The sequence below is a fragment of the Taudactylus pleione genome, unplaced genomic scaffold, assembly GCF_031769625.1.
Source record: "Taudactylus pleione unplaced genomic scaffold, aTauple2 ptg001351l, whole genome shotgun sequence".
Classification (NCBI taxonomy): Eukaryota; Metazoa; Chordata; class Amphibia; order Anura; family Myobatrachidae; genus Taudactylus; species Taudactylus pleione.
Genome location: NW_028285751.1, coordinates 1,597,820 through 1,610,417, shown reverse-complemented (window position 1 = coordinate 1,610,417; position 12,598 = coordinate 1,597,820). Strand labels below are relative to the sequence as shown.

Below are 12,598 nucleotides of genomic sequence, written 5' to 3'. Positions count from 1 at the left end.
CTGGGAAATGTGTCAGTGAGTAATGAGTACACCTGTGTACCTGCTGGGTGACCTGGGAAATGTGTCAGTGAGTAATGAGTACACCTGTGTACCTGCTGGGTGACCTGGGAAATGTGTCGGTGAGTAATGATTACACCTGTGTACCTGCTGGGTGACCTGGGAAATGTGTCGGTGAGTAATGAATACACCTGTGCACCTGCTGGGAGACCTGGGAAATGTGTCCGTGAGTAATGAATACACCTGTGCACCTGCTGGGAGACCTGGGAAATGTGTCAGTGAGTAATGAATACACCTGTGCTTCTGCTGGGTGACCTGGGAAATGTGTCAGTGAGTAATGATTACACCTGTGCACCTGCTGGGTAACCTGGGAAATGTGTCAGTGAGTAATGACTACACCTGTGTACCTGCTGGGTGACCTGGGAAATGTGTCAGTGAGTAATGATTACACCTGTGCACCTGCTGGGTGACCTGGGAAATGTGTCAGTGAGTAATGAGTACACCTGTGCTTCTGCTGGGTGACCTGGGAAATGTGTCAGTGAGTAATGACTACACCTGTGCACCTGCTTTGAGACCTGGGAAATGTGACCTGTGTGGGGTGCTGAGGACAGAGTTTGAGAACCACTGCTATATGTCATTAATGCACAGCCCTAATATTTTCATACTCTACCTTAGTGTTTGTTCCCACCTGTTACCTTACCACCATCCACAAACATCTCACTTGTGTGATATAACTCCCTTCGCCTTATTCTCTCTTATTAACCACCGTCAGTCACCACATCTCACCTTGTAGTTTCTTCCTTTCAGAGAGTGGATCTACATCCCCTTGTGTTGTGTTGTGTTGTGTTTTCTGCACAATCACTCCCTGGAGGCAGGTACGTAACAGCGCTGCTAAACGTTGCGTCTCCTCTCTGCGCGTACAATAAACAATAACAGATTCCAGATTTCTAAAGCGTTCACCTTTCAAGAGAGTGACAAGAGCCTAAAGGAGAAGGAAAAAGACAAGTGAGAAAAAACAACAGACTATATCCCACAAACAACCTAATACAGTATAAATATATATAAGTATTATACACCATGAGGGCTATTTACTAAGCCTTGGATGGAGATAAAGTACCAACCAACCAGCTCCTAACTCATTTTTTAAACACAGGGCCGGATTCAATTAGACGCGAAAAGCCGTAAAGAAGTTTCGCCAGTTTGAGTCTTATCTCCAAATTCAATTCCAGGATGTTGTCGCCTGAGCAGAAAGTAAATGCACTGGAAAAGGCGGAAAAGTTTCTCCAATGAGTGGCAGACGGAAAAAAGTGCAAAACCTCTATTGTGGGGTGCAAATGAGGGCAACTGATTCAGAACCCTTCGCCCACTTTCCCCCCCAAAAAAAGGACACATCTGCCAAAAAAAATAATAATAAATTACATGAGAACACCTAAAGAAAACCATGTCATTTTTTAAGCAAAAATAAAAAAAGTGGGGGAACAAGGATAAAAAGTAGCACAATAGGTTTCTTAGGGGGGCTGTATGGATGGGGCAGGGGTTTGGGGGGGCTGTATGGATGAGGCAGGGGTTTGGGGGGCTGTATGAATGAGGCAGGGGTTTGGGGGGCTGTATGAATGAGGCAGGGGATGGCTGTATGAATGAGGCAGGGGATTGGGGGGGGCTGTATGAATGAGGCAGGGGTTTGGGGGGCCTGTATGGATGGGGCAGGGGTTTGGGGGGCCTGTAAGGATGGGGCAGGGGTTTGGGGGGGCTGTATGGATGGGGCAAGGGTCTTTAGGATTGTAGGTGCATGCAGCAGGAGGATTTTTCACATTTTTTTAAAAGTGCACTTTACAGACACAAGAATATACTAACACCCATTCTCAAGTACCCCAATGTGACTGGACTATTTATTTTCACCAAAATAATATGAGATATGGTAAGAACTTACCTTTGTTATCTCTATTTCTATGAAGTCCATAGGGTTCCACAGGATACCTTGGGGTATAGGTGATGACGTCAGGCATCGGGCACCATAGAGTTAAGTTTTCAGCCTCCCAGGATGCACTAGGGTCCCCATCCTATACCCCGCCCCCGAGCCAAGGCATCTCAGTTACGTACCAAGCCATAGGCCGAAGGAAGAGAGAGAAAAAAGATCTGGACACACACAAGAATCACATTCTCACCAGAGGGAGACGGAAAAAAACCGGTGACCAGAGTAAAGCCCATCTGCAGCACAAGTGCGACAGGGTGGGAGTCCTGTGGAACCCTATGGACTTCGTAGAAATAGAGATAACAAAGGTAAGTTCTTACCATATCTCATTTTCTACATCAGGGTCCATAGGGTATCCACAGGATACCTTGGGGATGTCCCAAAGCAGTATCCTTTAAGGGTGGGGACGCTCCTGTGCTGAAAGGAGAATCCGCCGCCCGAAGGAAGCATCCTGAGAGACAAAGGTGTCAAATGCGTAATACCTCACAAAGGTATGGACAGAGGACCACGTGGCAGCCGTGCAGATCTGGACTGCAGTTGCACCACGTCGAGCCACCCACTAAGGACCCACAGATCTAGTGGAATGTGCCCTCACAGAGGAAGGAACCGGAAGGCCTTCATGAAGATAAGCTTCAGAAATAGCCATACGAATCCAACCTGCCAAAGTTTGCTTTGAAGCAGGCCAACCCTTCTTACGGAAGCCATAGAGGACAAACAAGGCGTCCGACTTCCTAAACAAAGAAGTGCGGTCAACATAAATCCTTAAGGCCCGTACAACATCCAAAGTGGCCTCACCCACAGAAAGATCAGGTGAGTTAAAAGCCGGCACAACAATTTCTTCGTTGATGTGGAAACTTGAAACAACTTTCGGAAGAAATCGAGGACTAGTGGCAGCACCGCCCTGTTCCTATGAAAAATCAGAAAAGGGGGTCTACAGGAGAGAGCCCCTAAGTCAGAAACACGCCTGGCCGAAGCAATGGCCAGAAAGAATAGTGTTTTAGCTGTAAGCCATTTGAGGTCCACTGAGCCCAGTGGTTCAAACGGCGGTCCCTGGAGAGCTCTCAGAACCACAGCCAAATCCCAAGGAGCCACCGGTGGAACAAAAAGGTGGCTGAATGCGAGAAACACCCTGCATAAAGGTGCGCACCATCAGGGAGCGTAGAAATCCTACGATGGAACCAGACTGACAGGGCAGACACCTGCACTTTTAGGGAAGCAAGGCAAAGCCCATGGTCTAGCCCCACCTGTAGGAAAGCCAACACTCTAGACAGACGGAACTCCCGAGGGGCATAACCTCTCGGTCGACACCACTGGAAGAACGTATGCTACACATGATGGTATATCCTTGCAGAGGATGGCTTCCGAGCTCTTAGCATGGTTTGCACCACAGAGCTGGAAAACCCCCTGGACCTTAACATGGCCGTCTCAACAGCCACGCCGTCAAAGACAGCCGAGCCAGGTCTGGGTGAAGACAAGGACCCTGTGATGGCAGGTCCGGTCGTAGTGGCAACCGCAGAGGAATGTCCACGGACAGACTCTGAAGGTCCGAGAACCAGTGCCGCCTGGGCCACTCGGGAGCTAACAACAGGAATGTACCCCCTTCCTGTTTGAATTTCCGGATTACCTGCGGAAGAAGGGAAAACTGAGGAAAGAGATAAGCAAACCGGAATGTCCACTGGACGGACAGAGCATCCACCAGAGACGCCTTTTCGTCTCTTGTTCGAGACCCGTACACCGGCAACTTGTTGTTGTGCCGTGACGCCATGAGGTCTATCTCTGGAAGACCCCACCTGTCTACCAGAAGTTGAAAGACGTCCTGGTGCAAAGACCATTCTCCCGGATGAATGTCCTGCTGACTGAGAAAATCTGCTTCCCAGTTGAGGACCCCCAGGGATGAATACTGCTGATATAGCCGGGAGATTGCGCTCCGCCCAGACCAGGATGCGGGACACCTCTGTGAGTACCGCCCGACTTTGGGTTCCTCCTTGTCGATTTATGTAGGCCACGGTGGCGGCGTTGTCCGACTGGACCTGCACAGGGTGACTTTGGAGAACCCGATGTGCCTGCTGGAGAGCATTGAAAACCGCACAGAGTTCCAAGATGTTTATTGGAAGCTCATTTTCTGCCTGAGTTCACCTGCCCTGGAACAAGTGTGGACCCGTGACAGCTCCCCAGCCCCGAAGACTGGCGTCCGTTGTTAACAGGACCCAATTCGCCACCCAAAATGGGCGACCCTTGTTGAGGAGGGTCGTCTGCAACCACCAGGCTAGAGACAGGCTAACCTTCGGAGTGAGCACCATCGTCTGGGACTTTAGACTCTGAGGTAGTCCATTACAATTGGACAGGATCAATTGCTGCAGAGGTCTGGAGTGAAACTGGGCATATTCCACCATGTCGAATACTGACACCATGGAGCCCAGCAACCTCATCGCCGAGTGCAGACACACTCGGCGACTCTGTAGACAACTGCGCACCCTCAACTGCAAGGCAGAGATCTTTTCCCCCGTCACAAAGATCCGCTGCTGTCTGGAGACCAACAAGACTCCGAGGTGCAGAATCCTCTGAGATGGGATCAGGGTGGACTTTTGCCAGTTTATCAACCAGCCGTGATTGCAGTACTGCAATCGTCAGGTCCAAATGGCGAAGAAGGAGCTCTGGAGATCCTGCCACCAACAGAAGGTCGTCCAGATACGGTAACATGCGGACTACCTGCATCCGCAGGTAATCCGCCATGACCTTGGTGAACACGTGGTGCTGTCGCCAGGCCAAAATGTAATGACCGGAAGTGGAAGTGATCGTTGCGGATTGCAAACCTGAGGAACTGCTGATGGCGCAAAAGAATAGGGACATGCAGGTAAGCGTCCTGTATGTCCAATGACACCATGTAATCCCCAGGTTCCAGCGCCAGAATGATGGACCGTAGGGTCTCCAACCGAAACAGAGGCACCCTCAAGGACTTCTTGAGGGCCTTGAGGTTGAGTATAGGACGGTACGACCCATTGGGTTTCTGCACCAAAAAGAGATCGGAATAGAAACCCTGGCCCCTCTGGGAGAATGGAACAGGCACTATAACTCCAGCCTGGAGCATAGTGTGCAAAACCTTCCGCAGTTCCAAGGCTTTGTTCTGGTCTAATGGAAGGCCTGTGGTGAAGAACAGGGATGGGGGCCTGTGCCGAAAGGAGAGGGCATACCCGTGAGAAACCACCTCGTGAACCCAATTGTCTGTCGTGGTCATCGACCAACACTGGGCGAACAGAAGCAGGCGACCTCCCACTTTGGGATACCCCAAAAGGAGGCCCGGACCGTCAGGCCGCAGGTTTGTCATCTGACTTAGGGGCCGGACGTTTGGTACTCCAGGCCTGTTTCCTGGGCTTGCCCGATTTCTTGGGCCCAGCCTGACGGGGAAAAGACTGTGCTTTAGGCCTACCCTGGGCCCTGTAAGGCCGAAAGGACGACGTACCAGAACTTGATGGGACCGCAGCAGACGGGAGACATGCCAATTTGGCTGCTGCCAGCGTAGCTAGAATTTGTCCATATCCGGACGAAATAGGACTTCTTCATTAAAAGGCAAAGCTTCTAAGCCCTTTTTGGAATCAGCATCCGCTTTCCAAGATCGCAACCATAAGGTGCGACGAGCATCAACAGCTGCAGAAGAAATCCTAGAGGTGAGGATACTGATATCTAAAGCCGAATCCCGGAGATTGCCCACCAACTCGGCCTGTTCAGCCGAACAGTCAGAGTCCAAAGACGCCTCTAAACTATCAGCCCAGCGCTCCATAGCTCTGGCTACCCAACACACGGCCATAGCCGGTCTGGACTTGGACACCGAAGGATCATCATCCTCAATGACTAAAGCCGTGCGAACTGCCCGATTAAGGCCAGGAATATAAACTTTTGACTTAGCGTCAAACTCTTTAGTACGGAGAGGTTCTTGGTCAGATAGATCCAGAATCTCCCCATCATCGGACATCACGTCCTCCTCATAAGGAACAGACAGACGCCACAGGCCGCTAATGCGGCCGCAACACAGACTCCCCTTGTAACAGTTCCGACAAATGCTGTACAGAATTTGTCAGTGAATTAACCCACGCAGGCTCCTGGGAAACCTGGGGAGGGGTAATAGGGAGACTGTGGGGTACCATCAGTTGTCTCGGGAACCCCTGCATGGGTGACTACACCACTGACTGCTGGGACAATCCCATCTGGGAAAACGCAGGTGGTGGAGCTAACTGGCCCACTAGGGTTGTAAGCGCCTTAGTGAAACAAGCCCAGGGAGGTTCCAGGGAGCCGTGACAGTAATTGGCCGCGCCAATAAATAACACTGCCGATATAGCCCCTCCGCGTTACCCTCCCCCTCCGCTATTGGTACATTGCACTTAGTACACATAAGCTGGAGAGGAAATTCACTCTCAGACATGATGGTAAGTATTTGACCCCTCTCACTGATACTCGTTAGTATAGTGGGAGAACCACCCTGCAAGCACCGCACTGCAAGGGCTTTAGCAGAGGAAGAGCAGGGACAGTGAAATGGCTGACAGTAGAAAGTGAAAGTACAGGCAGCAGACGCTAGCAGAAGTCACATACAATGCACATAAATCAATTCCTGCACTATCAGCGCTGATCCTCAACTACGCAGACACAGAGTATGGTAGGACACAGCGCTGCATACACAGACCTGTAGTCAACGGAGGAGAGGTATGCCGGGGGACCCAGACCACGATGCCACCGATCATCAGCTCCAGCAGCGTTCACCATACAAAGATGGCCACCGAGGAGCAGAGAGGAGGCTGGCCTGGGGGAGGAGAGCTGCCACAGGGCCAATCGGCAGCGCAGAGAGGGCTGTGTGCAGCGGAGGAGGCGCCGGCTGTATACAGGGAAGGCACGCTCCCCTGGCATGCAATTAACCCCTGGGACGCCGCAGCTCTTGCCGCTCAGCTGCGGCCCGCTGTCCCAGGGGGGTAGTGGAAGCGCAGGTTAGTGCCTGGCTCCACGCTGCAGCCAGTCCCCAGGGAGCCCCCTGCCTGGGGACTGTGGACCATGTGCTCAGCAGGGACTCACCGCGGGACCCCCTCGAGGAGCGTGACCGGACAACTGGAAGGACCTGTACACGGCCCGAAGTTCCAGCATGTTGATCGGGAGAAATGCTTCTACCACAGTCCAACAGCCCTGAAGTGAAAGTGGATCTGTCACTGCACCCCAACCCCGGAGACTGGCATCTGTCGTGAGCAGAGCCCAGTCCGGGATCCAAAAGGGGTGACCCTTGGTGAGATGAGATGTCTGAAGCCACCAAGCTACCGATAGGCGCACCTCCGGAGACAATACCAGCATCTGAGTCCAGACCCGGTGTGGTAACCTGTTCCATTTGGATAGAATCAGTCCCTGCAGGGGCCTGGAATGGAATTGGGAATAGTCCACCATGTCCCCTAGAACCCTCATTGCCGAGTGAACAGACACGCGGCAACTCCTCAGGCAACTGCACACTCGTAGTTATAAGTAGGGAATAATTTCTGGAGTCAGAAAGATCCTTTACTGACTAGAATCCAGGAGGGCGTCCAAATGAACCATCCTTTGTTATGGAATCAGGGAGGACTTTTTCCAGTTCATCAGCCACCCGTGCGCTTGCAGACAAGCGATCGTCAGGTGCAGATGTTTTAGAAGTACCTAGAGAGCTTGCCAGCAATAGGAGGTCATCGAGATATGGCAGAAACCGTAAACCCTGGCTCCGCAGATGGGCAGCCATGACCACCATAATTTTGGTGAATACCCTTGGAGCCGTGGAGAGGCCAAAGGGCAGAGCCTGAAATTGGAAGTGGTGCTGACGAATAGTAAACTGCAGATACCGCTGGTGTGAAGGTGCTATAGGAACATGGAGGTAAGCGTCCTGGATGTCCAGGGAGACCATGTAATCCCCAGCTTCCATAGCCAGAATGATGGAACGCAAAACTTCCATCCTGAATTTGGGCACTCTGAGGAACTTATTCAGCGACTTTAGGTTGAGGATAGGCCGATGAGACCCATTGGGTTTCTGAACCAGAAACAGAGTAGAGTAGTAACCCGTCCCGCGTTGAGAAAGGCATGCTAGGGGTAAGACCTTACTAAGGGTACTAGTGACCAACCAGTGGCTCGCCACTTGATTGAGGCTGGTCATAATCTTTCAAGTCTCAAATACAGAATGATTGATCATGTTAGTGAACCCACAAGAGGAGGTGATAGGAATCTGATGCTTTTAAAACGTGAATCATTTTGGATTCATTATCTTGATGTCATTGCCCCTAAAAGGTTTCAATGAGGTCTTACCCAAAGCATGCCTCAGTTAATTTATTATTGCATTTATCTGTGCTTTATATTATATATTATGTACTGTGATCTTATCATTGATTGGCCAGCTCTGTACATGCATTTTATTTTTCATATTCCCCGAACTCCTGATTTGCGATATTGTCGTGTTTTTGTCTCCATGGTGATGGGTTCTGCTCCTTTCTCACTGACAGAGACTGCATTACGTTGCGGTTGACGTCACTAATGGGCGCCCACACCTGCTCTGTGCTGGAACGTGGTGTGCTGGTTATCACTTGCTGGGTGTAAAGCTATAAGGTAAGATGTCTGTAATTTCTGTGTATTACCTGACGAAAATCATGTAAATGATTGAAACAACTAGCAGTGTTGTATTTTCTGGACGTTTGCATAGCCCCAAGTGCCGCACCAGAGTTTTTGTGTAATTATATATATTATTATTATTATCCTTTATTTATATGGCGCCACAAAGGTTCCGCAGCGCCTTACACAGTACATAAATGAGCACACAAGAAAAACAGTTAATAGTAATACAAAACAATGCAGGACAAGGACAAGGTTATAAACTCAGCTGCAAAACACAAGCAGCAGGACATGAGCAACCAGGTGGTAGGTGCCATTGTAGGGAGTTAGGAGTAAATTATACTATAAGTAGGGGGAGGAGAAGCACGTGAGGATGAGGGCCCTGCTCGTGAGAGCTTACATTCTAAAGGGGAAGGGCAGACAGACAGGGGCGACACAGAGGGGTAGATAGTGAAGAAGGAGCATGGAGCAGTGGGTTAGGATATGTGCTGCGGAATGTGTGTGTATAAGTCGACCTGATGTTATGTAAAAATTAAGTCCTTCATACATCTATCTCTATGATAGAAAATAGATTGTTTGTGTTATTTACATGAGAGATGTACAAAGTAAAGTAGAAGCACTTTAATTTGTGTGTTACATTTTAGCATCTATATACAGCCTGACAAGAAATGCAGCTATTATGGGACTGTCCCGCCATCCTAATACAGTAGTGACTACTTTAGTTCCAGCTGCTGGGTGCTATGCCATGCTCCTGTGAGTGGGTGCATCTCACATGCTAGACCCACTCACAAAAGGGTGCAGCCATACATGATGTGGTCCCACAGGGACTATATATTATATATTATGACTATAGGGAAGTCCAGTGGTCCACCCCTGGTGAACCCACAAGCATGCAACACACAGGTCCACAGATGTGATTGACAGTATTTAGAAATAAAGCACAGTCAGCGCTAGTAAAAGTCACATACAATGCAGAAAGTAACACTCACTGCACCTTGTCACTATATTCACCCTGCCCAGAGTCAGTGTCTGGGAGGGCTATAGTGCTGTGTACACTGTCCTAGCAGGGGAGAGGTATAAAGGAGGAGCGATCCACGCGATGCCGCCGGAGAACTCAGAGGGGGAGTGGCCGAAGGAGGAGAGCAGCTCAGCAACGCCAGACCCGAACGGAAAGGCTCGTTGAGGCGAGGGGAGGAGCCGCTAAACAGGGAAGGCTGCCTCCCCTGGCTAGCAATTAACTGCTGCCGGTATAACTCCCTGGTGGTCTAGTAGTCACGCGTGGTATGCCTCCGGAGAAGGGGAGCCACCGCCACTGCTAGCGCCTCCGGTCCGTCCCCAGAGACCGGAGACTGCATGCACTCATGGGTCAACACAAGAGGCGACCGTTACCTGTTCCCCGGCGATCCTGCGGCATCCTTGGGATACTCCCAGAGCCCGGCTAGTACAGACCCTGGGGTCCCGCCACGATCCCCAGATCTGTAAAGGCGTTGCGGCGCCGGCAGGGTGTAGGAGCAGTAGCTTGGACGTCCTATGGACAGTCCGACGCTACCGCTCTGAAGAGTTGTAAAAAATAAAATAAATTAAAAATCTTAAAATAAAATGAAGCTTAGGGGCTGCTAATCAGCCCCCCTGCGCAAACGGTGACCAGACTCCGGCCGAGCACCAACTTAAACTGAGGTGTCTATGGCTCGGGGACGGGGTATAGAGGAGGATGGACCCAGTGCATCCAGGGAGCTAAAGCTTTAACTGTGTGGTGCCTGTGGTTCCAGATCCAGCTATACCCCAAGGTGAACCTTGTGGAGCCCCTATGGACCCTGAAGAAGGAAATCGCAATAATCATCGTTAGTATTTCCTTTCGCAGGGTCAAATGTAATAGATGAGGCGTAACGATGCTCAGCGCACAGTAATTCTCACTCCTTCTCCCTCTCCCCTATTGTGATCAGAGGGTGCGTCTTCTCACTCATCAGCAATGGGATCAAGAAAACACAAACACACAAAATAGTAGCGCAGAGACAAGTAAAAGCAAATTTAACGTGAATACACTCAAATGGTAATAACAATTAAAAGCATTTTATCAGCCCACCCTTTTGCTCCTTAGGGATAGAGGTCCACCTACCAGATGTAAAGGAGATAACATCATAAATCGCCAAACAAAAGTCCCACAGGAGCGAGAATTATTGTGCGGTGTCCATCATTAAGAACCATGAATAAGGGAGCCGCAACTATTCACCCGTAACACAGGAGAACTCTTTCAAGACAACACATTTGTCCCTGTGAAAGGAGATTATTGTGATATTCACAGAAAAAAAAATATTCCCTCCAGCACACTGCAGTAATATGAACAAAAATACTTGAATCCTACATAATAGAAATTCAGGAGGTATTAGTATCATACATTTGCAAATATATGATTAAGCGCCGGGCCAACGTCAAGGCTCCTCTACTCTTTCTGTGGTTCAGTATAAACCCCGCCCTTTACAAGCACCTGAGCAATATCACTAAGTTGATATGAGCGATCACCATACTTTTTATTTGCAGTTGAGAGGCATGAAGGGAGCCAGCATTGGGAGTATGTGCTGGTCCTTATAGTGCCATGTGGAGGTTTCTGGGGTACCTCCAAGGTGAGTCAGCTCTCGGCTTATACATGTGCTGTTATTATGCAGTACATTAATTTGTGATTATATGACCCAGAGTGGGTGCTACTATTAGGTAGCACCAATTATTTTGGGGTGAGCGTTTGGGCGTGGGGTCCAACGGAGTTGCCCTGGCTGGGCCTTTATCAGGGCATCACCACTTAATTCACATAGATACTTTTTCATCACCTTTCTATTTGTTCGTTCGGAATGGGTATGAAATACCGCCGCCCGTCAGCTGCAGCCCGACAAAAGCAGAGTTAGAAGCAACGGAAAGCTCGACATCGCTGGAAACCCGATCGTGAATAGGTGAGTATATACTAACCTAACCCCCCTAACCCTCCTTAGGGGTGCCTAACCCTAACTTCCCCCCCAAGTGCCTAACCCTAATCCCCCCTCTAAGTGCCTAACCCTAATCCCCCCTCTAAGTGCCTAACCCTAACCACCCCCTTCCCCGCTGCCTAAACCTAAGTCCCCCGGGGGGTGCCTAACCCTAACCCTCCCGGGGGGGGTGCCTAACCCTAAGTCCCCCCGGGAGCCCTAAACCTTAACCCTCCCCCCCGCGGCTGTCCGCTCGCGGCACCCGGCATCACTACGATCGGGGTGCCGGTCTCCCGGCGTCGGGGAAATGCGGGCGTCTACATCTAGACGCCCGGCATTTCACCCTTGCCGAGAAATGACAGTCGGGAAGCCGGCTGCCGATATTTAGGCAGTCGGCTTACCGATTGCTTCCTGTTCGTTCATTATTTATGTAATTTTAATTCTCTCATTATATTAACACTTATTGTATTCTCTTTACACATCACGATCACCTTTTTTCCCTTTTCGTGTGATGCCCTGGGGATGGTCCTTGCACCTCGGACGTGAACCCCTTAAGGTTAGGGATGCCGGTATAGAGGAGACTTGACGTTGGCCCGGCGCTTAATCACATATTTGCAAATGTATGTAACTAATACCTCTGAATTTCTATCAACATGTAGGATTCAAGTATTTTTGTTGATATTGCTGCAGTGTGCCGGAGGAAATCACCCTTTCTTCTGTGGTTCAGTGTAAACCTCGCCCTTCACAAGCACCTGTGCAATATCATTAAGCTGATGTGAGCGACCACCATACTTATTATTGTGATATTATCTGGACTCTGAAGGATTACCCTTTTTCGAGTGTGTTCACCTGGGCAGTTTAATTCAGTTTCCAATGGGTGTATATAGTTTTGTTCCTCGTTTGGTTTAAATTAATGCTATTAGGTCACATTAATAGGTTCTGAGCCAGTGTGATATCCACATTTACCATTAAAGTCTGCATCAGCATAAGTGTACAAGTCACCAGTGTCTTCCATATATACACACGTATCTCTGTATCTACTCTATATCAAACATGCTTAGAACATAGGGCCTGATCC

The 12,598-nt window shown here is 49.8% G+C and overlaps 1 protein-coding gene across 1 annotated transcript in view; it reads right to left on the bottom strand.

Moving 5' to 3' along the window:
* RECQL4 (RecQ like helicase 4) overlaps nt 1-12,598 on the bottom strand; it is a 324,140-nt gene that overhangs the window by 124,437 nt on the left and 187,105 nt on the right. Inside the window, exon 16 of the mRNA XM_088463386.1 lies at nt 784-979. Coding sequence (XP_088319512.1) covers nt 784-979 — 196 coding nt within the window. The remainder of the gene's footprint in view (nt 1-783; nt 980-12,598) is intronic.